At 42.1% G+C, this 24,184-nt stretch overlaps 1 protein-coding gene across 2 annotated transcripts in view; it reads right to left on the minus strand.

Annotated features, from left to right (window-relative positions):
* The window catches only part of eefsec (eukaryotic elongation factor, selenocysteine-tRNA-specific), a 384,301-nt gene that overhangs the window by 126,138 nt on the left and 233,979 nt on the right, over nucleotides 1-24,184 (minus strand). For both annotated transcript variants that reach the window (XM_020530282.2, XM_048606373.1), the window contains exon 6: nucleotides 4,179-4,335. In XM_020530282.2, the coding sequence (XP_020385871.1) occupies nucleotides 4,179-4,335 (157 nt within the window). The remainder of the gene's footprint in view (nucleotides 1-4,178; nucleotides 4,336-24,184) is intronic.

Below are 24,184 nucleotides of genomic sequence, written 5' to 3' on the forward strand. Positions count from 1 at the left end.
AGCATCTGCAGTTTTTTTCTCTCTACACTTTTTTGTAGCCTCCTTAAATCCCCTTCACAGCCACTGTTCTTTCTAAGCTGCATGCCTGCTTGGAGGTCCTCTGCTGGCTGACCGGTGGGCTAACACATTCATTCCCGGTTCTAGAAGCCACAGCCATGCATGAACCTCAGTGCCGCAGGAAATAAAATAAGGGGGAACACAGTTCACAACTTACTTTTCTAACTATCTTGTGTCATCAGCAACTTAACAAACATTCCATCACTTCATCCAAGTCATTGATATAAATTGTAAACAGTTGAGGTCCCAGCACTGACCTCCGTGGCACACCACTCGTTACATGGTGGAAACGTAAAAAAAAGCTCTTTTCTGTCTACTCTGTTTCCTGTTAGCCAGCCTGTTTCTATCTGTGCCATGATATTACCCTATGCCATGAGCTTCTATTTTCCACAATAACCTCTGATGTGGCATTTTATCAGATGATTAAAGAAAATGATGAGGTGGTTGGGGAGTAAATATTTTATCTGATGGTGGTGGGATGCTAGTACAGATAAATGGGCAGTGCCTTAAAGTTAATAAATTGAAGTTAGGCTGTTCAGAGATGACACAGGGAAGAACTTCACACAAAGAATAGTAGAAATGTCTGAAACTCTCATTTCCCAAAAACAAAACTGTTAAAGCTGGCGGGTAAGGGGAGAAGCAGCGTATGAAACCGAGAGGGACAGATTTTGTACAAGGTTCTTTCACGTATGTACAGGCCATTTGGCCCAATAGTCCATGCTGCTGTTTCTGCTCCACATTATTCTCCGCCCAATCCCCCTCATTTCATCCTATCAGCAGATTCTTCAATTTCTGTCCCAGTACTAGGCTGATCTATTTTCCCTTCACATACATCTGTATAATGTTCTGGCATTTGAACTAATTAATTCATCAACTTGCCAAAAGCTTTACAAGACTCCCTGGTCCCTTTTACTTGTAAAAACAAACTCATTTGAATTAATTTTGAACGCTAGATTAGATATTAGCAAACTTTACACATTGGGGAATGCAATTACTAAACAGAAGTCTATATCAGCAGAAGGAATCTCACAGAAAAGCAAATATTTATAATGTTGAGGATGCAATGATAAAGTTAACACAAGCTCAGCCAAGCTAGATTATTATTAAAATAACAGCTATTTGTTGCCCGATGGCCCATGTGTAAAAGAACTGCTGGCTTCAATATGAAGCCTAGTAACTCTCCGAATCCCAGGTCTAATACTTAGGCTATTGTACATTAGCTGCTCCCAGTCGGGAGGCAACTGCAGTTGTCTTAGCACCATAATTAATTTAGTTAGAAATTAAAATTGTGACCTTGAGGGCTGGCTGACCTAATGTTGCACCAAGCAGTGCCTTAGAGGGAAGACAGCTTGGGCCACAGGAGATTTCAGAGAGGGACGAGTCATGCTGTAAAGGACTTAAGAGAGAGACGGATTCTTGTGTACAATATTTAAGAGAACGACAAATCAGACGTGCATTGAGAAGGAGAGGATTTCAGAGGGTTGGTCAAAGTCATGGTCAAAAGGCCAGATTTTAAGGAGGCCGCTGATATAGTTAAGGGGAATAGCAAGAAGTAGTTGAAGGAAAACATTTCGGGATGTAGGAAACACAAAGTTCATGGTGTGCTGTGACTTACTACAAAGAGTCGTCCAATTCTTTGTGGGTTTGTTTTGGGCTAAGTTGGCTAGCCAGACAGGGAATGGTCAATGGCTCCTATCAGTTACCCACCAGTCTCCCACAGCTGTTTTACAGTCAGGCATCCCCAACTGGCAACATGATGTTCATCTATGTAACATTTCTGTGACCATTGCACACTGCAGTATATCATAGATGTTGAAAACAACATTTTTACTTTGTTTCACATGCCATTTTGTATTATTTCTGTGCATCTTTGTTTTTTTACATCACAATTGGTGATTTCCAGTTTGGGTCCAGTTTGAGATGACTGGTAAAATTCATTGCGGGCCCCTATTGCTCACTGTGTTGTGCACATTATAATACATTTCCAGGATGGTGAGTCTTTAACCCAGATATGCTAGCCCAGAGGTAGGGAATCTATCATTGCCCAACAAGATCCCTTGAATAAATTTCCAGTCCCTTGCAAAGAATCAAACCCAGTCCATAGTATTGCAAACACCAAATCCTAACCACCAGGAATGCTTAGAAAGGCAAACAGCACTTACATTCATCCCTGGGTGGACACAGAGCACAAACCTTTTGGTTAACATTGTGTTGGAAACAGTAGCCAGAGATTAATTTTGGCATTAGTTAAATTAATTAATCAAAATTAAGAACTGTATGCAGGCTCTCAACACTGAAGCAATATCTCAATAGCAGATATAGCACTTGAGGCAGATGCCTGCACAAGTAGACCGAGATGGGGCGCAGACAGTGAAAGAGTGAGAGAGAGATGCAGTGACAGACAGAAGGCTGGTTCAATTTAAAAATTAGTGTCTCCCATTCAAGATGTAAACAAGCAGGAATTTCTTCTGTCAGAGGGTCATCAGTCTTCAGAATTCTCTCCTCCAGAGAGCAGTGGAGACTGCGTCTTTGAATATTCTCAAGGCTGGGTTAAAACAGAGGTTTGGTTAACAAAGAAGGCACAGGTTATGGGGACAGGCAAGAAAGTGGTGCTAAGGCCACAATTAGATAGGCATCATCTTATAGAATGGAGGAATATACATGAGGGGCCATATCGGGCTATTTCTTTTCCAATTCCTTATGATTCTTCACCAGCTGTAAGTGGATACTTAAGTATGTGCTAATTGATAGACTAACAACTGACTAGTTATAACTCAGGTATTTGTCATTTTTGAAAACACACAGCAAACACAATCTACTGAAAGAGATTCTATGAACTACAGCAAATAGAACTCATGACTGGAACCACAGCACAGTCTCCTGATAGAAACTGGATTAGTTTTCCAGTAAAATGCAGTCAGTGGAGGATGTTACATAATCTAAATTATGTGCATAAAATCAATCCCTGGGGTTTGGACAGTGTAGATAAGGAGAAAGGACTCGTGAAGTGATCAAGAATAAAAGGGCACAGATTTTAAATAACTGGTAAAAGAAAAAGTGACATGGGAGGGAACTCACACAGCAATTCGTTAAGGTCTGCAATACACTGCCTGAGATGCGGTGGAGGCAGGTTCAATTGAAACGTTCCAAAGGAAATTGCACTGTTATCTGAAAAGAAAGATTGTGCATGGTTCCAGGGAGAAGGCAGGAAAATGGCAGTGACTGAACTGCTTATTCAGAGAGTCAGGATAGATAAGATGGGCTGAAAGATCGCATTGTGCACTAGCAAATCATCAAACTGTTCAGACCCACAGAAAAATCTATAAGTCACCCATTCAAAATTCAAATACTTACACTCACAAAAAAAATGGCATATATATATCGCACACCCTACATCACAGAAGTCAGGAGTGAGCTTGCCAGATTGGCACTTTGTGCTCAGTGGCTGTCAAGCCTTGCTTAGCATGACTGTAGCCTGCTGGATACAGTTTCTGCAAGCAACAGATGATGCCAGCTATCCCACATACACCGTACGAGGCAGAAAACTTTTTTAAAAAATGATATTCCTGGAAAGATAATATAAATATATGACAGCTAATGGTTCTGAAGCAATGGTGCACACATGTGTATGAATTGTGAGAGATTCTGCCATGCGTTTTTGTGCTGTATTTACATGACCTCCACACAAGCCTATTTTAAAGGTGCAATGTGTGAGTAAGTGAGCTACACCAGTGAGTTAAGGATCTTGGCTTTGTGAGCACTGACAAGTGAAAGGCACGGACAGAACATGGGATACAAAAAAAAACCGTCACAGGTTAGGATGCTTTAGGCTTATCGCTTGGGCATCCTTATCCTAGAGGCGAGATCATGTAGAAAAGATGTTGCTGCTGTCACATAAACCAGGGCTCACGCACATTATTAGGTACACAACAAATAATATTACATTGTCATTTATTCTAAATTAAGGGCAGTACAGCTATGGGAAATAAACAGGGAAAATGAATTTAATTGGGCTGCTCTTTCAAGGAGCCAACACAGAAACAAGGGGCTGAATGGCTTCCTTTTGTGATATATCAGTCTATGAAATGTCCAAACAACTCCTTAGTAAAGTAGACACCTACCTGGGATTCTGATTTTAAATTTCCCACTCTGCCCAAAGCCTCCTTCAATCACTCCAGCTTCTCCTGTGGACAATTTAACCTTCATCCCAACAAACAGCTGCATATTCGTTTCCTTCTTGAAGAGGGAGCGGCCGATGACGTTATAATCATCTGAAACCTGAAGGGGGAGAAAGCAAATAGCCTCAGCAGACAGTTAACCTAATCGGGTGAAATGCAGTTGCTTTGTTGAGCTGGTGGTTAGGGGACATGGTCTCACAACCTCTCTTCATCTATTCTTCCTGTGCTTAATTGGCATACACTTGCCTCAGGCTAACAAGGCCATAAAAAAGCAAAGCAAGCACGCCACACTATTTCTACAGGGACAGAATTTAAAAGGATAGAAGCTATTGTTAATTCCAATTACACAGTTAAGGTGAAGGGTAACCAGTTGACAAGTGTTAATCAATTAATCCCACTGCTGCCTGAAGTTTGGGGTGTAGGCACTGCAGTTTAGTTCGCTAAAACACCTACCCAGTAACAGGACAGACTGAGATTGAGCCACTGCAGTGTCCTGATCCTCACTTCACAGGGGAGGGTTCAAACCTCTCCTGCAACATTGGGAAACTGGGCCTTTGTTAAGGCGATGGATTAGAAATCCACTAGGGTCTCCTGGTGCACCTTCAAATGTTGTTAAGTCTGCTCACCATTTCGGAGTTCACTCAAATGCCTGGTGAAATAATTATGTCCTTCTAAGGGGCTGTCACCCAATTAATTAAGTTGTATCCATGAGTTTCAAAACAGTATGGAAAGAGGACAGGTGGGGCACTGTACTAGGTCCGTAAGACTGCATACAAGAAAGTAAAATTGTAGTTGAGGAAAAGCTCCATGCTTTGGTTGCTGATTCACCTGCTCGCTAAGATCCATTTAGCAGTAATCCTAAACTTGGTTAGATCACTAGAGTCATAGTCTTACAGCACAGAGACAGGCCCTTCGGCCCAAACTGGTCCATGCCGACCAATAGAATCCCTCCAGCATGGAAGCAGTACATTTGGCCCAGAGTCCACACCGACCTTTCAAACAGCATCCCATCCAGACCCACACCCCCTACCCTATCCCCAAAACCCTGCACTTCCCCACGGCTTATCAACCTAGCCTGCATATCCCTGGACTGTATGGGCAAGTTAGCATGGCCAATCCAACTGCACACCTTTGGACTGTGGGAGGAATCCAGAGCACCCAGGAGAAACCCACACAGACACAGGGAGAACGTGCAAACTCCACACAGATAGTCACCTGAGGCTGGAATTGAACCAAGGCACTGTGAGGCGGCACTGTGAGGCAGCAGTGCTAACCAGTGCTGCCACAAGAAGTCTAAGGAAGTGTCATTCAACTCAAAATGTTAACTCTGATTTCTCTCCACAAATGCTGCCAGACCTGCTGAGCTTTTCCAGCAATTTCTGTTTTTGTTGTTGATTAGATCAATCCTGGGCATTTGTGTACAATTCTGGTTGCCAAATTACAAAAAGTGATCACCGGGTACTGGATAAGGTACAAAATGGATTTACGGAATTGATACCACAAATGTGAGGCTACATCTATCAGGAAATATCAACAGGTGAAGTTGTTTTTTCTTGAAAAGCAAAAGCTTTAGGATGACCTAAGAAAGGTGTTTAAAATTATGAAAGGTTTTCGTAGAGTAAACAAATTTACTGGAAACAGCAAAATCCAAGGCCTTTAGCAGAAGGCTGCCATCAAGAAATCAAATGGAGAGATTTAAAACAAATATCTTTACCCAGAGAGTGGCGAGAATATGGAACTCGTTGCCACATAAATTGTTCGATCATACGGAAGGCTAGATAAACTCGTGACGGGGGAAGCTACAGAGGATTATGACAATAGAGTTAGAAGATGAAGGAAGCTCCAGCAGTGCATAAATACCAACATGGACAGGATGGGGCAAATGGCCTGTTTATATGATGTATATTCTATGTAATTCTATGAACTAAATTTTACAAGATTCTTGACTGTAAAGGAATGCTGCAACACTATCCTCATGCTGTTCTCAAAGGCATTTACCTCCACATATATTCCAGCAGGAATAACTGGACTGGGTCTGTGATTAGGATGAGGAAGCCAGTTTGATCTTTTCAGTTATAAACTGATGTTCTCCCAGCCACCACCAGTTCTGAGGAAGGGTCACCAGACCCGAAACATTAACTCTGTTTTTTCCTTCACAGGTGCTGCCAGACCTGCTGAGCTTCTCCAGCAACTTTGTTTTTGTTGTTGATCTTTTCCCATTTCTTACTGGTTTTACGCACCATACGGTCAGAGGCCTAAGCAAAATGTAACTTCCTCGCTGCTACATAACCGGAGTACAGCCAATTGCACACAGGTCTGGTTCTGTACCTGGGAGCTTCCTGGTATTTTATAACTCACGAAAGGCACTGAGTAATACACTGAGACATTAGACAAAGGAGTTACTGGAATTTCACCTTCCTCTGGAATTAAAAGTCTAATGGTAACCATGAAACCATTGTCAACTGTGGTTAAAACTAATCTCCTCACTAATATCCTTTAGGGAGGGAAATCTGCTGTCTTTAACTGGTCTGGCCTACATGTGACTGTAGACTCACAGCAATGGGTTGGCTCTTACCTACCTCTTCCCTGATCTAGCAAGTCACTTGGTTGGATCAATCGATTGAAAGTCTCAAAGAAGAAATGAAACCAGATGCCCATCTGGCATTGAATAAGACAGCCAGAAATGACAATACCAAACACAGCCCTGTTGACCCTACAAAGTCCTCTGTTATAACATGGAGGGCAACCGCCCCCTCATCGATAACTAAAATCGAAACACCAAGAGAAGCTCGCCTCGCCCCATAATCTGTTAAAGGAAGTATGAAAAGTGATATAACCTGCCTCTCAACTCCCAATCTGTTATAAAGGGGAGGTTAAATGAAATGAACTCCTGACAATCACTCTATAATCAACAAGTAACAATTTATTTACCTAACTCTAACAGTGACCAAATTAACAGAACTACTGGCAAACCGAACAATTTGCCCTCAACTACTAACTATTCCCAAATAAAATAAAATTCTAATAGTATGCTGTTCCAAATGATATAAGTCCCACTTATATAAACCAAATTAATAAAAAAAAACTTAATCTCTCAAAATTACAGCCAGGATAGATCTTCCAGAACGCTCCATGCCCTCTCCACTGATCCTCAGACCAGAACGCCTTTCTTGGTTGAATTCTTTCCTTAGGAATATTCGCTAAGAGTGCTGTTCTATCTTTATTTAGGTGATGGGTAGTCTGAATTCTGTGACAGTCAGTGATTTTCTCTTTTGAGTTGATGGGTTGTTTATTAGATGGCAGTTGCTCTCACACTGATTTTCAAATGCCCTCTTCCTTTATACCCTTGATGACCTATTAATTTCTTATAACAAGATTGGTCCTAGATGGTTTTAACGAACAAATTTAAATTTAATTTGTTTTTTTTTTATTCTCTAATTGCCTGGTTTAAATTAATTGGCTGATTTTCAAACTGGTTGCCTTAATACCGAAACAAACTACTGCCTGGGTTGCTAACCATGCAGCCATTTGATACAATGTTTCAATTTGAGGAGCTCTCTGTGCACCTGCTCACTTTTTTAAAATTTCCAAACCTAGAAAAAACACATCATTTTTTAAAGGGACCATACATCTTCCCATCATTTTACAAACATCCTGCCTTCCAATCCACAAATACTCTACCCCAACTTCTTAACACCGTCTTACTAACATTTAGGACCTAGGGCCAAAAATGGGAGAACTGTCTCATGGACTAGTCAAGCAACAACCTATCAGGGCAGCACGGTGGCTCAGTGGTTAGCACTGCTGCCTCACAGCGCCAGGGACCCGGGTTCGATTCCACCCTTGGGCGACTGACTGTGTGCAGTTTGCACATTCTCCCTGTGTCTGCGTGGGTTTCCTCAGGGTGCTCCGGTTTCCTCCCACAGTCCAAAGATGTGCAGGCTAGGTAGATTGGCCATGCTAAATTGCCCGTAGTGTTCAGGGGTGTGTGGGATGCTCCAAGGGTCGGTGTGGACTTGTTGGGCTGAAGGGCCTGTTTCCACACTGTAGGGATTCTATGATTCTATGATTCAGTCATGCTCATGGAAACATACTTACAAGCAGTGTTCCAGACACCATCATTTCCATTAGATACAGTAAGAACTGCCAATGCTGGAGTCAGAGATAACACAGTATGGAGCTGGAGGAACACAGCAGGCCAGGCAGCATCAGAGGAGCAGGAAAGTTGACGTTTCGGGTTGAGACCCTTCTTCAGAAATGGGTCCTGACCAGAAACGTCAACTGTCCTGCTCCTCCAATGCTGCCTGGACTGCTGTGTTCCATCAGCTCCACACCATCATTTCCATTTGTAAGTACGTCCTGTTTTATAAGAATTAGAAGCAGGTGTAGGCCATTCCGCCTTCAAACATGCTCTACCATTTAATACGATCCTGGCTGATCCCGCTTTGGCCTCAACTCCACTTTCCTGCCCACTCTCCACAATCTGTCACCCCATTACTAACTAAAAATCTATCTCCTTCTTAAATTTATTCAATGCCTTGGAATCCACTGCACTCGGGGAGAGTGAATTCCACAGATCCACAACATTTTGAAAGAAGGAATTCCTCCTCAGCTCTGTTTTAAATCTGCTACCCCTTATCCTAAAACTGTGACCTCTTGTTCTAGATTGCCCCACATTAGGAAACATCCCATTTTTGTCTACTTTGTCAATTCATTTTGGCATCTTTTAAACCTCAATTTGACCTCCTTTCATTCTTCTAAGCTCTAGCGTGTATAGGCAGAAATAGGCATCAATCTCTCCTCACAAGACAAGTCTTTCATCTCTGGAATTAATCTATTAAACCTCCTCTGAACTGCCTCCAACGCAATTAACATCCTTCCTCAAGTGACCCAGATGCAATTTCACCAATGCCTGTACAGTTGCAACAAGACTTCCCCACTTTTATACTCCATTCCTTTAGCAATAAATGCTAAAATTGCATTCACCCTCATTGTTGTTAGTTGTACCTGTATACCAGTTTTCTGACAGTCATACACAAGGACATCCAGATCCCTCTGCACTGAACCACACCGAAGTTTCTCTCCATTTAGATAATAAGTTACCTTTTTATTCCTGCAACTAAAATGGATTTGCTCACACATATCCATGTTAAATTCCATCTGCCACATTTTGGCCCATTCACCATACCTCATCCACATCCACCAATAAATTTCTTATCTATTCATTTCAACTTACTTTCACCCATTTTGGCGTTGTCTACAAATCTGTCAATAGCACACTCTTTCCCTGCATCCAGGTCATTAGTATAGATCGTAGATACTTGGGGTCCAAAGACTGAGCCATATGCCAGCCAGCTAATTAGAATTTGCCAACCAGAAAAAGATCCATTTATCCCACTCTCTACTTCCTGTTGGTTTGTCGATCATCTATCCAAGCTAAAGTATTACCCCTGACCCATGTGACCTTATCTTGTATACTGACCTTATCTTGTGCATTAACCTTTTGTGCAGCACCTTAGTAAATGCCTCCTGGAAGTCCAGATATACTACATCTACAGGATCCCTTTTTATCCATTTTGCACATTACATCTTTGAGGATTCTAGCAGATTACTCAAAAAAGATTTACCCTTGATAAAAACATGCTAACCCTAATGGATTGCATTTTGACTTCCCATTACTGTGCCACTAACAGGTATCATTAAGTTTATCCATCGCACAGTCTTTGTAGAGCCGAAGTCTCGCCATCACATTGAGAGTAACTTACATCGTGCAGTCTGGCACTATCACTGTGCTAAATGGGACAGACTTCAAACAGTCTGGCAACTCCAGACTGAGCATTCATGAAGCACTATGGGCCATCAGCAGCAGAATCATACTCCAATACAAGTTGAAACCTCATGGCCCAGCATATTCCCAGTATACCATGATCATCAAGCCTGGAGATCAACCCTGGTTCAATGGAGAGTGCAGGAGGGCATGTCAGGAGCAGCACCAGGCTTACTTAAAAATGAGGTATCAACCTGGTGAAGACACCAAACAAGACATGACAAACAGCACAGGGAGCAAGTAATAGACAGATCGAAGCGATTTCACAAACAACAGATAAGCTCTGCAGTCCTGCCACATCCAGCCGTGAATGGGGTGCAGAGTTAAACAACTCACTGGAGGAAAAGGGTCCACAAATATCCCCATCCTCAACGATGAGGGAGCCCAGGACATTAATGCAAAAGATAAGGCTGAAGCATTTGCAATAACCTTCAGTCACAAGTGCCAAACGGATGATCCATCTCAGCGTCCTCCAGAAGTCCCCAGCATTACAGATACCAGTCTGCAGCCAATTCAATTCACTCCACCTGACAAGAAGTAACCATTGGAGCCACTCGATACTGAAAAAGTTGTAGACCCTGACAATATTCCAGCAATAGTACTGAAAATGTGTGCTCCAGAACTGTTTTCAGCCCAAGCCAAGCTGTTCCATACAGCTACAACACTGCGGAAAACTCTCTGCTGATAAAATTATACCTGGCACAAAGGAAGATGGTTGTGGTTGTTGGAGGTCAGTCACCTCAGCTCCAGGAAATCGTTGTAGGAGTTCCTCCGGGTAGTGCCTTAGACCCAACCACCTTCAGCTGCTTCAACAATGACCTTCCGTTCACCAAAAAGTCAGAAGTGTGCATGGTCGTTGATGACTGCACAATGTTCAGCACCACCACAACTTCTCAGATACTGAAGCAGTCCTTTTTCAGATGCAGCTAGATCTGCACAATATCCAGGTTTGGACTGACAAGTGGCGAGAAATGCTCATGTCATAGTAATGCCAGGCAATGGCCATCTCCAACTAGAGACAATCCAAACATTGCCCCTTGACGTTCAATGGCATTATCATCACTGAATCCCCCAGTATCAACATCCTTCCACAGAAGCTTTTAACATCCCTGACTGAACACTGGACTAGAATGAGGCCTTTAACATTCAAGAGCATTTAACCAGGCAAAAGGTCCCAGAAGTTTACATTTCATATGAAATGAAAGCAGCGAGTGCTGGCAGTGCATATCCTGGGGGATATCACCATCCAGAGATTGAACGTAACTAGCCATATAAATACAGTGGCTACAAGAACAGGTCAGAGGTTAAGAATCCCGCAGTAACTCACTTCCTGACCAGCAAAGTCTGTTCACCATCTACAAGGCACAAATCAATTGTGTAAGGGACGAGTACAGATCCGACAACAGTCAAGAAGCTTAACACCATCCAGGACAAAGCAGTCCACTTGATTAACACCACATCCATAAACATCCACTCCCTCCACCAACAACACTCAGTCTCAGCAGCGCGTATTAACTGCAAGATACACTGCATAAGTTCACCGAGACTCTGTAGACATCACCTTCCAAACAAATGACTATGGCCATCTAGATGGACAAGAGCAGGAGAAACACAGGAACACCACCATGTGTGAATTCCCCTCCAAGCCTTTCCTGACACTGGGAAGGTGATAGCCTAGTGGTGTTATCCAGAGGCTCAGTGATGTTTTAGAGGCCGTGGTTCGAATCCTGCCATGGCAGACAGTGGCAACTGAATTCAATTAAGAACCTAATGATGACTATGAAACTGTTGCCAATTGTTGGCAAAAACTCATCTTGTTCAGAGCTTTTCATGAACTTGACAGTCAGTTTGTACAGAGTTTAAAATTGACCGTTGCGTACAGCCATTCTTTGTCCAAGATCATAGCTGTGGAGGGGAAATGTGCTATTCAGGTAACAGAGGCAAGGGAACATCAACAGACATTTCATCCACCATAATACCATCATCATCAACTGGGTACACAGAATGAAGTTTACTGAGTTCCCTGCTGCCTACCTACAGCTAAAGACAAGTACCTCAGGCTGACAGCGTGAGCATTAGGGCACAGGACAGACTGCTGCAGTATATTTGGGTGATCCAAAATTGTCAAACATCGCTCTCTCACATAGGCCTTGAATAATTCTTCTCAGGCCATGCAGTGAAGTCGTCAACACTACCTGCCTTCAGCTTTCTTACATCCCAGGAGCTGTCCACACTTCCAAAGTACTTCATTAGCAGTAAAACTCTTTGGGACATCTTAGAGAAAAATGCTAATGTAACACAAGTTCTCTTCCTCTTTACCAACAGTTTGAGCCATGCACGTGTTCATGTCTGTGCAAAGCAGGTAATCAAAGCTGTCTGCTCAACTTCCCTCTCAAGCTTGAATGTGTGCCCAATAATCACTGAATTTCTGTCTGTGCACCTCCCTACCATGCTTTCACAATCAGGTCTCACGTAAACCAACCCACAACTTCACAATGCTCATTCACTGTTTAAATCCCAAACTGATAACATGTCAAATACCAACAGATCCTCTACCCCCAATGACCAAAGATAAAATACACCAGCTGCACCCACATAAAGAAGTGGGTGTGTTTGAGGGTTTTACAATTTGCTTGCATGTCTTACAGGGCTGTGTTGATGCTGCATGTCTGTCAGATCACAGTCACACAGACCCAGGCTCAGAACGATGCTGAAGAAAAGCTTCTTTTGCACTTGATTATCAGACAAGGAGACGGTGGGCTCTTGTTATTTTAAACCCAAAGGCAGCATGGTTTTCTTACCTTGGTTCAGCTGAAATTCATAGCTACCAACTTCTGTCCTGGTAATCTATTCAAAGTCATCAGCCATCCCACAGTAATCCTCTCTTTTCAGTTCCAACAAATGTCTGGTTAACTGATCCCTGCGCCCATTACAGGGAACAGTCACTCGAGAGTTCTCCCTCTACTAATAAACCCGAGCAGCTAATACTGCAGCGAGAAAACAAAAATAATGGGCACAGAATGAGCAATAAGTGGTGGGTGCAAAGGGCAGACCAATTTTATTAATGCCAGACAAACATCAAAACCTTCTTAATGCCAGACAGAGACAAGTTTGAAGTAGATTTTAGTACAATATAAACAAAGGATTAAATGGAGAAAAAGTTGAAGGCTCTCGCCTTTCTTGATCACACTGTCACATGACCTGTAGAGTAAAGACAGAACCCAATTCCCGATTTAATCTTCTTCCAATCCACAGAAGCTTTTCAACATCCCTGACTGAACACTGGACGAGAATGAGGCCTTTAACATTCACGAGCATTCAACCAGGCAAAAGGTCCCAGAAGTTTACATTTCATATGAAATGAAAGCAGCGAGTGCTGGCAGTGCATAGTGGTTCATTTGACAGAGAAAAGACAGGTTAAGATTTCGGATGAGGACCTGTTGTCAAAGCATCTTTGGTCTCCTTCTGAAATTTTAACCTGCTAAGTACTGACTGATCTGGAGTGTCCAAACAACAATTTCGAGCTGGGGGATGAACATGTTACTTAATAAACTACTGTGGCTACAATATTGCAATAGAAACTGCACAACCAAAGTTCTTTGCAACATCCTGTGGTCATGTACCGCACTAAAGAAATACAATTTTTTCTCCTTTGTCTCTTTATTTCCTTCCTCACCGCTCCTCATTCTCTCCTTCTTCATTGTTCCATCAACTCAGTCCCTTTCTCTCCCTTTTTATTTATTCCTTTCTCTCCCTTTTAATTGACTTCCTTCTTTTCCTGTATGCGTTGAGTGTGAGATTGTTGGAATGCTGCAGCGACGTCACTTGGCATTTCACAAGCAATGAAGCACCAAGCCAAAACATACCAATCCAAGAATAAAGAAGAATGATGAATAGCCTAAAATGCATAATATTTAACATTTTTTCCAAAAATATGGAAAGCAGTACTGTAATTACATGGGTCATAGTGGAGAAAAGGGGAAGAGTTAAAAAGGAAAACACAAAGAGGGAAAAAAAAGAGAAAAAATAACTAAAAGGAAGAGAAAGCATGTATTAGAGAATTGAAAATGAGACAGAAAAAAAAGCATAAAAATAGAGAGAGGGAAAGCAAAAACAAACTAACTAATGAAAATTATATCTGATCTTTACAGGAAGCAGTTTCATATTCAGTTCTTCATTCCTCTAATGGGTTTCATTTAGCAATAGTTAATTGCCTCATAGACTTGTACAAACATCACTGGAAAAGCCGAGTCAAATAGCCAGTTCATAATTAAAATTCTTTTCTTCTTTTCAAATACTCGTTAACTCATAGCGGTTCACGAAGACTCCAGGCTGCAGCTAACGTAGCGAATGCCATTAGTCATTAGGACAAATTGGTTGCTCTGCGAATGCACTTGTTTGAATAATGAAAGACTGAAAGGTGAACAAGGAGAGACCTGGGGTCAACTGGTAGAGGTATTTAAGATTATAAGGGAGTGACAGAATTTGGATCAAGGTAAGCTTTTCTGCAACACACAATATTCAAGAATAAAATGCCAGGAGTCATAATTTTAAATTCAGGGAACTTAAACTGCGAAACTCTGATATTGTTTTCAGCAAGAAACATAGAATGTAGGAACAAGAGTAGGCTGTTCTGCCCTTTGAGCCTGCTCCAATCGTGGTGGATTATCCAACTCAGTAACCTTGTGCCCACTTTCTTCCCATACCTTTTGATCTCTTTAGCCCTAGGAACTATATCTAACTCCTCTTGAAAAGAAGTGATTAACATGAGGAAATAGAACATAGAACATAGAACATTACAGCGCAGTACAGGCCCTTCGGCCCTCGATGTTGCGCCGACCTGTGAAACCAATCTGAAGCCCATCTAACCTAAACTGTTCCATTATCATCCATATGTTTATCCAATGACCATTTAAGTGCCCTTAAAGTTGGCAAGTCTACTACTTTTGCAGGCAGGGCATTCCACACCCTTATTACTCTCTGAGTAAAGAACCTACCTCTGACATCTGTCCTGTATCTATCACCCCTCAATTTAAAGCTATGTCCCCTCGTGCTAGCCATCGCCATCCGAGGAAAAAGGCTCCCACTGTCCACCCTATCTAATCCTCTGATCATCTTGTATGTCTCTATCAAGTCACCTCTTAACCTTCTTCTCTCTAACGAAAACAACCTCAAGACCCTTAGCCTTTCCTCATAAGACCTTCCCTCCATACCAGGCAACATCCTGGTAAATCTCCTCTGCACCCTTTCCAATGCTTCCACATCCTTCCTATAATGCGGTGACCAGAACTGTATGCAATACTCCAAGTGCGGCCGCACCAGAGTTTTGTACAGCTGCAACATGACCTCATGGCTCCGAAACTCAATCCCTCTACCAATAAAAGCTAACACACCGTACGCCTTCTTAACAACCTTATCAACCTGGGTGGCAACTTTCAGTGATCTATGCACATGGACACCGAGATCTCTCTGCTCATCCACACTACCAACAATCTTACCATTAGCCCAGTACTCTGTATTCCTATTACTCCTTCCAAAGTGAATCACCTCACACTTTTCTGCATTAAACTCCATTTGCCACCTCTCAGCCCAGCTCTGCAGCTTATCTATGTCTGTCTGTAACCTGCAACATCCTTCCGCACTATCCACAACTCCACTGACTTTCATACTTCTACGCCCTCATCCAGGTCATTTATAAAAATGACAAACAGCAGTGGCCCCAAAACAGATCCTTGCGGTACACCACTAGTAACTGAACTCCAGGATGAACATTTCCCATCAACCACCACCCTCTGTCTTCTTACAGTTAGCCAATTTCTGATCCAAACCGCTAAATCACCCTCAATCCCATGCCTCAATATTTTCTGTAATAGCCTACCATGGGGAACCTTATCAAACGCTTTACTGAAATCCATATACACCACATCAGCCGCTTTACCCTCGTCCACCTGTTTGGTCACCTTCTCAAAGAACTCAATAAGGTTTGTGAGGCACGACCTACCCTTCACAAAACTGTGTTGACTATCCTTAATCAAATTATTCCTTTCTAGATTATTATAAATCCTATCTCTTATAATCCTTTCCAACACTTTACCCACAACCGAAGTAAGGCTCACTGGTCTATAATTACCAGGGTTGTCTCTACTCCCCTTCTTGAACAAATGGCCTATCAGAAAGGATCATCGGAACATAGGAGCAGAAGTAGGCCATTCAGCCCCTCAAGCCTGTTCTAACATTCAATGAGATCGTGGCTGATCTGTGTTCTGACTCCATATACCTTTGGCCCATATCCCTTAATACCATTGCTTAACAAAACTCCATCTACTTCAGATTTAAAATTCGCAACTGATCTAGCATCAACTGCTGTATGTGCAACAGAATTTCAAACAGCTATCATCCTTTGTGTGTAGGAGTGCTTCCTAACATCTCTCTTAAATAGTCCGGCCCTAATTCTCAGACTATGCCCCTTGTTCTAGAATCCTCAACCAGTGGAAATGGTTTATCTTTATCTGCCCTGTCTTTTCCTGTTAATATCTTGAAGATTTCGATCAGATCACCCTTAACCTTCTACATTTTATAGGAAACAAGTATAATTTGTATAATCTCTCCTCATAACATAACCCCTGAAGTCCAGGTGACATTCCTGTCAACCTACGTCTACTCCCTCCAGGGCCAATACATATCCTTCCTAAGGCGTGGTGCCCAGATCTGCTACCAATGCTTAAAGTGGAATCCAACCAGGGTTTGCACAACTTAGGGACATTTTCAGCCTCCTTATACTCTAGTCCCCTCGATATAATGCCCAACCTTCCAAAATGGGGGAAATAGTCCTCTGAGAAAAGAAATTCCTCCTCATCTCAGTCTTAATTTGGCACCCCTTTGTTCTGAGACTATGCCCACTGGTCCTAGACTCTCCCATGAGGGGAAATATCCTCTCACAATTTACCCTGTCAAGCCCCTTAAGAACCTTAAAATTTCAATGAGATCTCCTCTCATTCTTCTAAATGCCAGTGAGTAGAGTCCCAGCCTGTTTAGCCTTTATTTATAAGACAATCCCTCCATCCCAGGATCATCCTAATGAAGATTCTCTGAACTGCCTCAATGAAATGATATCTTTCTTTAAGTAAGGGAACCAAAACTGCTCACAGTACTCTGGATAAGGTCTCACCAGTACCTTAAACAGTTGCAGTTAGGTTTCCCTACTCTTATACTCCAATACCCTAAAAATAAGAGCCGACATTCCAATAGCCTTCCTGGTTACCTGCTGCACCTGTGTGCTAACTTTCTGTGTTTTGTGCACAAGTCCCTCCAGGTCCCTTTGTGAGATGTTTTCTGATGTTTTTCTCCATTTAAATAATACTCAGTTATTTTGTCCTCCATTTCAAAATGAACAACTTCACATTTTCCCACATTATATTCCATTTGTCAAACTTTTGCTCACTGATTTTACCTATCAATATTTCTCTGTAAACTGTTTGTATCCCTCTCACAATCTGCTTTTCCAGCCTTTTTTGTGTCATTTGCAAATCGGGCTACAATACACTCACTTCCTTCCTCCAAGTCATTAATATATATTGCAAATGGTTGTGGACCCAGCACTGATCCCTGTGGAACCCCTCAATAGTTACAGGTCACCAACGTGAAAAAAAAAACTCATTATTCCCACTCAGTGTTTCCTGCCCATTTGCCAATTCTCAATCTACACTAATATACTACCTCCAACAGCGAAAGCTCTTAAGATTCATCCTTCTGTGAGGTACCTTGTCAAATGCCTTCTGGAAGTCCAAATACAACACATCCACTGGTTTTCCTCTATCCACACCAGTTGAGACTTCTCAAAAATCTCTAATACATTAGTTATACATGATTTCCCTTTCATGAAGCCATGCTGACTCTGCTTGATTAGGTTATGACTTTCCAAAAGTGTTGCTATTATTTCCTTAATAATTGATTCCAATACTTCTCTGACAATCAATGTTAAGCTAATTGGCGTTGATAAAATGTGGAGCTGGAGGATGTACTGAATGATCCAGACCCAAAACGTCGACCGTCCTACTCCTCAGATGCTGCCTGACCTGCTGTGCTCCTCCACCTCCACATTTTACCGACTCTGACTTCCAGCATCTGCAGTCCTTTCTATCTCCTTAAGCTAATTGGCCTTTAGTTACCTGCTTTTTACCTGACTCTTTTTGTGAACAGAGGTGCCACATCGGCTGGTTTCCAACCCTCTGGTACTTCTCCAGAACCCAACAATTTTTGGAAAATTAAAACCAATGCATCCACCATTTTAGCAGGTCTGCCAGCCTGCAATTTCTGTTTTTGTTTCTGATTTACAGCGTCTGCAGTTCTTTCGGTTTTTATTTAGCATCCACTATTTTGGTTGCCACCTGGTTTAGCATCTTAGGTTGCAAGCCATCAGGACACAGAGGACTTAACTGCTTTTAGCCCATTAGATTGTCTAATACTACATCTTTAGTGATGGTGATGGTACTTAATTCCTCTTCCGTACTCTTTAATATCAATAGAATGTTTGGAAGTATCTTCAACCATAAAGATTAATTGTTAATTTTTTAACTGAGATTGATGTTTATTAGACAAAGATATCACAAGATATGGGTACATGGATCACAGAACATCCACGACTTCCGTTAATGGCAGAATAGCTTAAAGTCATTGAGTCATACAGCACGGAAACAGACCCTTAGGTCCAACTAGTCCATGCCAACCATAATCCCAAACTAGACTAGTCCCATCTGCCTGCGTTTGGCCCATATCCCTCCAAACCTTTGCTATTCATGTGCCTGTCCAAATGTCTTTTAAATGTTGTAACTGTACCCACATCTACTGCTTCGTCTGGCAGTTCATTCCACATATAAACGATCTTCTGTGTGGAAAAAGTTGCTGCTCAGGTCCCTTTTAAATCTTTATCCTCTCACCTTAAAAATATGCCCCCTAGTGTTGAAGACACCACCTAAGGAAAACACCTTTGCTATTCACCTTATTCATGCCCCTCATGATTTTATGAACCTCTATAAGTTCACCCCTCAATCTCCTACGCTACAGTTTCTGGCAGAAAAATACCAAACTGGTGTAGAAAAAAGAGTCCCTTTTGCGATTGGGACTAAGGAACAGCCTTTGGTGAACAAAATTTTTAACTCTACCCTTAGGCCATCCTGTCCTCCTCCTGGAAGCATGTTTCATAATTCACATTGGGTTTCTGAAGAAAATTGGGAACAAGTATCAACATCCACCATTTCTTTAGCGTCACTCAGTCAAAATTCTGGAATTGCCTCCCTAGTGGCACTGCAGGTGTACATCAAATGGACTGCAGCAGTTCAAGAAGGCAGCTCACCTCTACCTCCTCAAGGGCAACCGTAGATGGGCAATAAATGCTGGTGTAGCCCGCAATGCCCACTTTCCCTGAAGAAATAATTCAGTCTCTATTTTGGAATTAGTGGGGTTTTGTTTAGCTTAATTGCTTTGCGACCCAGCAAGGTTTATTGGAGATTTCTGAAACTTGGATTTTTCGGGCTTGGGGAAAACACTCATAGCTTAGAGAGGGGGATTCTTTTTAGTTTAACTTTGAGTTTTGGGCAGTCCTGTAAAGTCCTTGGATGAAGATGGCTGTACAGACCAGTGGTTCTGAGATGGGAAGTGACATTATATTATCTTAAAGTAAATAATTAGCATTTTCCCCAGACCAGAAATGTTGCGACAAAACCCTGAAGAGGTCACTTAACGCTAAATATGTTTTAGCTCAGACAAAGCATGAAAATATACATATTCAAAAATTATCTGTAAAAGCCCAACCATCTCCTACACTGCCTGCAACATGCTCAGTGCGCAATGAGGATATCAGAATCCTGTTGGCACATTGCCCATGCGCAAAAATTTGCTTCCCATTCACTTAATTGGTATGCAATGACCTGAGCTACTCCTGAAGCACTTAACACTGCTGTTGACACTCCAGAGCTTTCCTCATAGTTGTAAGTATAGCAGCATAGGATTGGTTTCAAGTGAGAGTATAGTCCTGATTAAACTAATGGAAGCAAGGCCACTGAGGCAATGTGACTATATCGCCGGCTTACATAAAACTTGTTCCAACTGTGATATTAGCTGGACTTCTCATGCAACCCAAACAATCACTGTTTTGAGTAGCTTGGCTCTCAATCCAAAGCATCTTAAGAACACAGCTATAAAATATCACTTCAAATTATCTGAAGTGCATGGTTTCAGGGAGTCAGTGAGATGATATATTTATAGCTATACAACAACATGTATTTATGTAGCAACTTTAGCTTAATAAAGCATTCTCTTTAACCAGGTGCTCAGTTACAAGCCCTAATATCTGCTATTTTAGCTCTATTGTAATTCTTGTCTGCTAATTCTCTTTTGAAAATGAGTGGGATGTTTCACTAAGTCAAAGGGGTTATTGTTATGATGTTATTAGACATGTCATATTACAGACTGAAATCTGGCTTGATAGATCAGATTTTGTGTTTTTTTTAATGAAGTGGTCTTTTGCTGAAACTTAAGCATGCAATCCTGCAGATTTTGTGTTAACAGTTTATTAACAAAAGGAATGAAGATAAAATAGAATAAACCAATTAATGTACTTATAACATAAATTCTAAGATTTAAAAACACAATAAAAGTAGAATCCTAGTAATCTTACAACACTCCTTTATAAATGGAAAACAATAGCTTTAGTATCCAAAACACATCCTACTCTATAGTCCCCAAAAACTGGTGGAGCCCAACCTCCTGCTCACCGAGACCGTGGGAATTCCATTTGTACCGGCTCGATATAAAAGTGAGATGGCATCAGGGACACGATTTCTAAGCTGTGCCAGGTGGAAATGGAACTGACAGTGGGTTTAAAGTGAGAATTACCCTACACCTTATGTAGTACTAAAATATATCACTCATACAGTACTCACACCAGAGTCCATGTTGGAACCATGGAATACGTAGAGTGTGGAAGCAGGACATTTGGCCCATCGAGTTCACACTGACCCTTTGAAGAGCATCCCACCCAGGCCCACACCCACCCTATCCCTATAACCCTGCATTTCCCACAGTTAATCCTTGCACAACCTTGCACACTATGGGGCAATTTAGCACAGCCAATCCACCTAGCCTGCACATCTTTGGACTATGGGAGGAAACCGGAGCACCCGGAGGAAACCCACACAGACACGGGGAGAATGTGCAAATTCCACACAGACAGCCACCCAAGGTTGGAATCGAACTCGGGTCTTTGGTGCTGTGAGGCAGCAGTGCTAACCACTGAGCCACCATGCTGGCCCTGATTGCCAATACTTCAAAAGGTTTAATCCACTTGCAACATATGGACTGGAACTGCAAGGAGCTTCTTTCTGGAGTTACTACACATCTGAGCTAAAGCTTTAAGTAACCTCTTCAGGGTTTTATCCTAATACTTCTGGTCTGGAAAAATACTAATTACTTACTTCAAGGTAATCTAATTTCACTTTTCTCCACTTTTCAGGAGCACTAGTCTGTACAGCCACCTTCATTCAAGGACTTTACAGGACTGCCCAAAACTCAAAGTTAATGTAAAAGAATCTCCTCCTCTAAGCTACGAGTGTTTTCTGCAAGCCCCGAAAAATCCAAGGTTCAGAAATGATAAATGTCGGTTGGTGGAGCATGCAGGAGAGTGGCAGATGAGTTCAACTCTGATAAGTATGAGGTAATGCATTTAGGGAAGTCAAACTATAAAAGGGAATACACAATAAGTAGGAATATACTGAGGAGGGTGGATGAAGTGAGAGATCTTGGTGTGCAACTACACAGATTCCTAAAGGTAGCAGTACAAGTAGATAAGGTTGTAACAAAGGCATATGGAATGCTGTCCTTCATTGGCAGAGGTACAGAATACAAAAGTAGGGATCTAATGATGAACCTCTGTGACCCACTAGTGAGGCCACAACCGAAGTATTGTGTGCAGTTCTGGTCACCACATTACAGGGAGGATGTAATTGCTCTGAAGACAGTGCAAAGATTTACTAGAATGTTGCCAGGGTTGATTGATTGATTGTCATGTGTACTAAAGTACAATGAAAAGCTTTGTTTACGAGCAGTACAGGCTGATGATAGTAAGCAAGGATATACAGATCAGAGGATGTAAAAAAACATAACAGAGGCATATAGGTTACATTGCACAGGGCGTGTGTTAGGTGGGACCACTGTTAGCAAGATCAGCATTATTTGAGGCAAGAGAGTCTATTCATCAGTCTAATAACAGCAGGGAAGAAGCTGTTCCTGAACTTGCTGGTGCGTGTTCAAGCTTCTGTATCTTCTGCCTGACGGAAGAGGTTGTAGGATATCATTACCAGGTGTGATGGGTCTTTGATGATGTTGGCCGCCTTTCTGTAGCAGCGAGCCGTGTAAACGGAGTCCATGGATGGAAGACTGACTTCCATGATGGTCTGGGCTATGCACACAACCTTCTGTAGTTTCTTACGGTCCTGGGAAGAGCAGTTGCCATACCAGGCCATTATGTACCTGGACAGTATGCTTTCAGTGCTGCATCTGTAGAAGTTGGTAAGGGTCCTTGTGCCAAATTTTCTGAGTCACCTGAGGAAGAAGAGGAGTTGTTGTGCCTTCTTGACTGTCAAATTTATGTGGGAAGCCCAAGACAGGTTGTTGGTTATCATCACTCCAAGGAACTTCACGTTCTCCACCCTCTCAAACTCAGTTCCGTTTATGTAGATGGAGGGGTGTCTTTCTTTCTGAAGTCAATAATCTGTTCTTTAGTTTTGCCAAGAATTGGAGAATTGGGTTGGAGAACAGTAGCTACAAGGAGAGATCGGAGAGGTTTTCCTTGGAACAGAAGGCTGAGGGGTGACATGACTGAGGTATACAACACTATGAGGGGTAGAGATAGAGTAGATGTTTCCTTTGGCAGACAGTTCAAAAACGAGGAATCCTGGATTCAAGCTAAGTGGCACAATGATTAGAGGGGGACATAAGGAAATATTTTTATGCTGAAGGCCGTGGGTGTCTGAAATTCGCTGCCTGAGTTGGTGTTAGAGGCAGAGACCCAAAAGTCTTTTAAAAAGTATCTGGATGTGCACCTTAAGCCCTGGAAGGTGCAGGCTATGGGCCATGTGCAGAAAGTACATTAGAAAGGATTAGAAAGGGCATCTGGGTGTCTTTGGGTTGGCATGGACAAGATGGGCCAAATGCCCCCATTGTGTGCTATATCATTTCTATGGTTCCATAGTTCCAATAAGGAAAATAATACAAGCTGATTTGTAGAATTTTATAGTGGGTGCGAGAACAGAAAAACCTGGGGAGATCTGAGGACTAATCACTGAAGGTGGTAAGGTGAGTAAACAAAGCAGGAAATACACAATATGGATCTTTGGCTTTATAAAGACAGCCGCAGAGTACAAAAACAACAGGCAGTTAGGCTGAACTTACAGTTCCTGTTGTACACAAGAACAAAAACAGAAATTGCTGGAAAAACTCAGCAGGTCTGGCAGCATCTGTGGACAGAAATCAGAGTTAACATTTTGGCTCCAGTGACTCTTCCTCAGAACCCAGTTATATTATTTAGTCAGAGTGGAGACTGTGGAATTCCCTGTCACAGGAAGCAGTTGAAGTGAAACCACTGAGTGTTTTCAGGGAGGAGTTAGACACAGTCCTTAGCGCTAAAGGAATGACAGTGTCTTGGGGAGAAAGTATGAAGAAAAGTAGGATGTTCAATCATGCTGAATGACAGAGCAGGCTCGAACCCCAAATGGTCTACAGCTGTTTATGTTTTCTATGCTTCTAAGTCCAATTCTATGCATCATCCTTTATGAAGAACGTTGCTTTGGAGAGACCGCAGTGGATATTTTCCAGGTTGCTTCATGGGGTGAGGGATTAAGAGACTGGAGAAGCTCTGGTTGCTTTTCCTTCAGTAGAGAAGGCCCAGAAGAGATTATTTGATAAATATGTTAAATATCGTGAAGAATTTAGATACAGTAAATGGACTGGAATGGTCAATAATAACAGGACACAGATTGGGAGGTGCCTGGCAAAAGAATCTGAGGCGTCATGAAGATAAGATTTTCCAGCACAATGAATGTGGACACCTCCTGATAGGATGGGACAT

This window comes from Rhincodon typus, chromosome 16 (assembly GCF_021869965.1).
Source record: "Rhincodon typus isolate 14 chromosome 16, sRhiTyp1.1, whole genome shotgun sequence".
Taxonomy (NCBI): Eukaryota; Metazoa; Chordata; class Chondrichthyes; order Orectolobiformes; family Rhincodontidae; genus Rhincodon; species Rhincodon typus.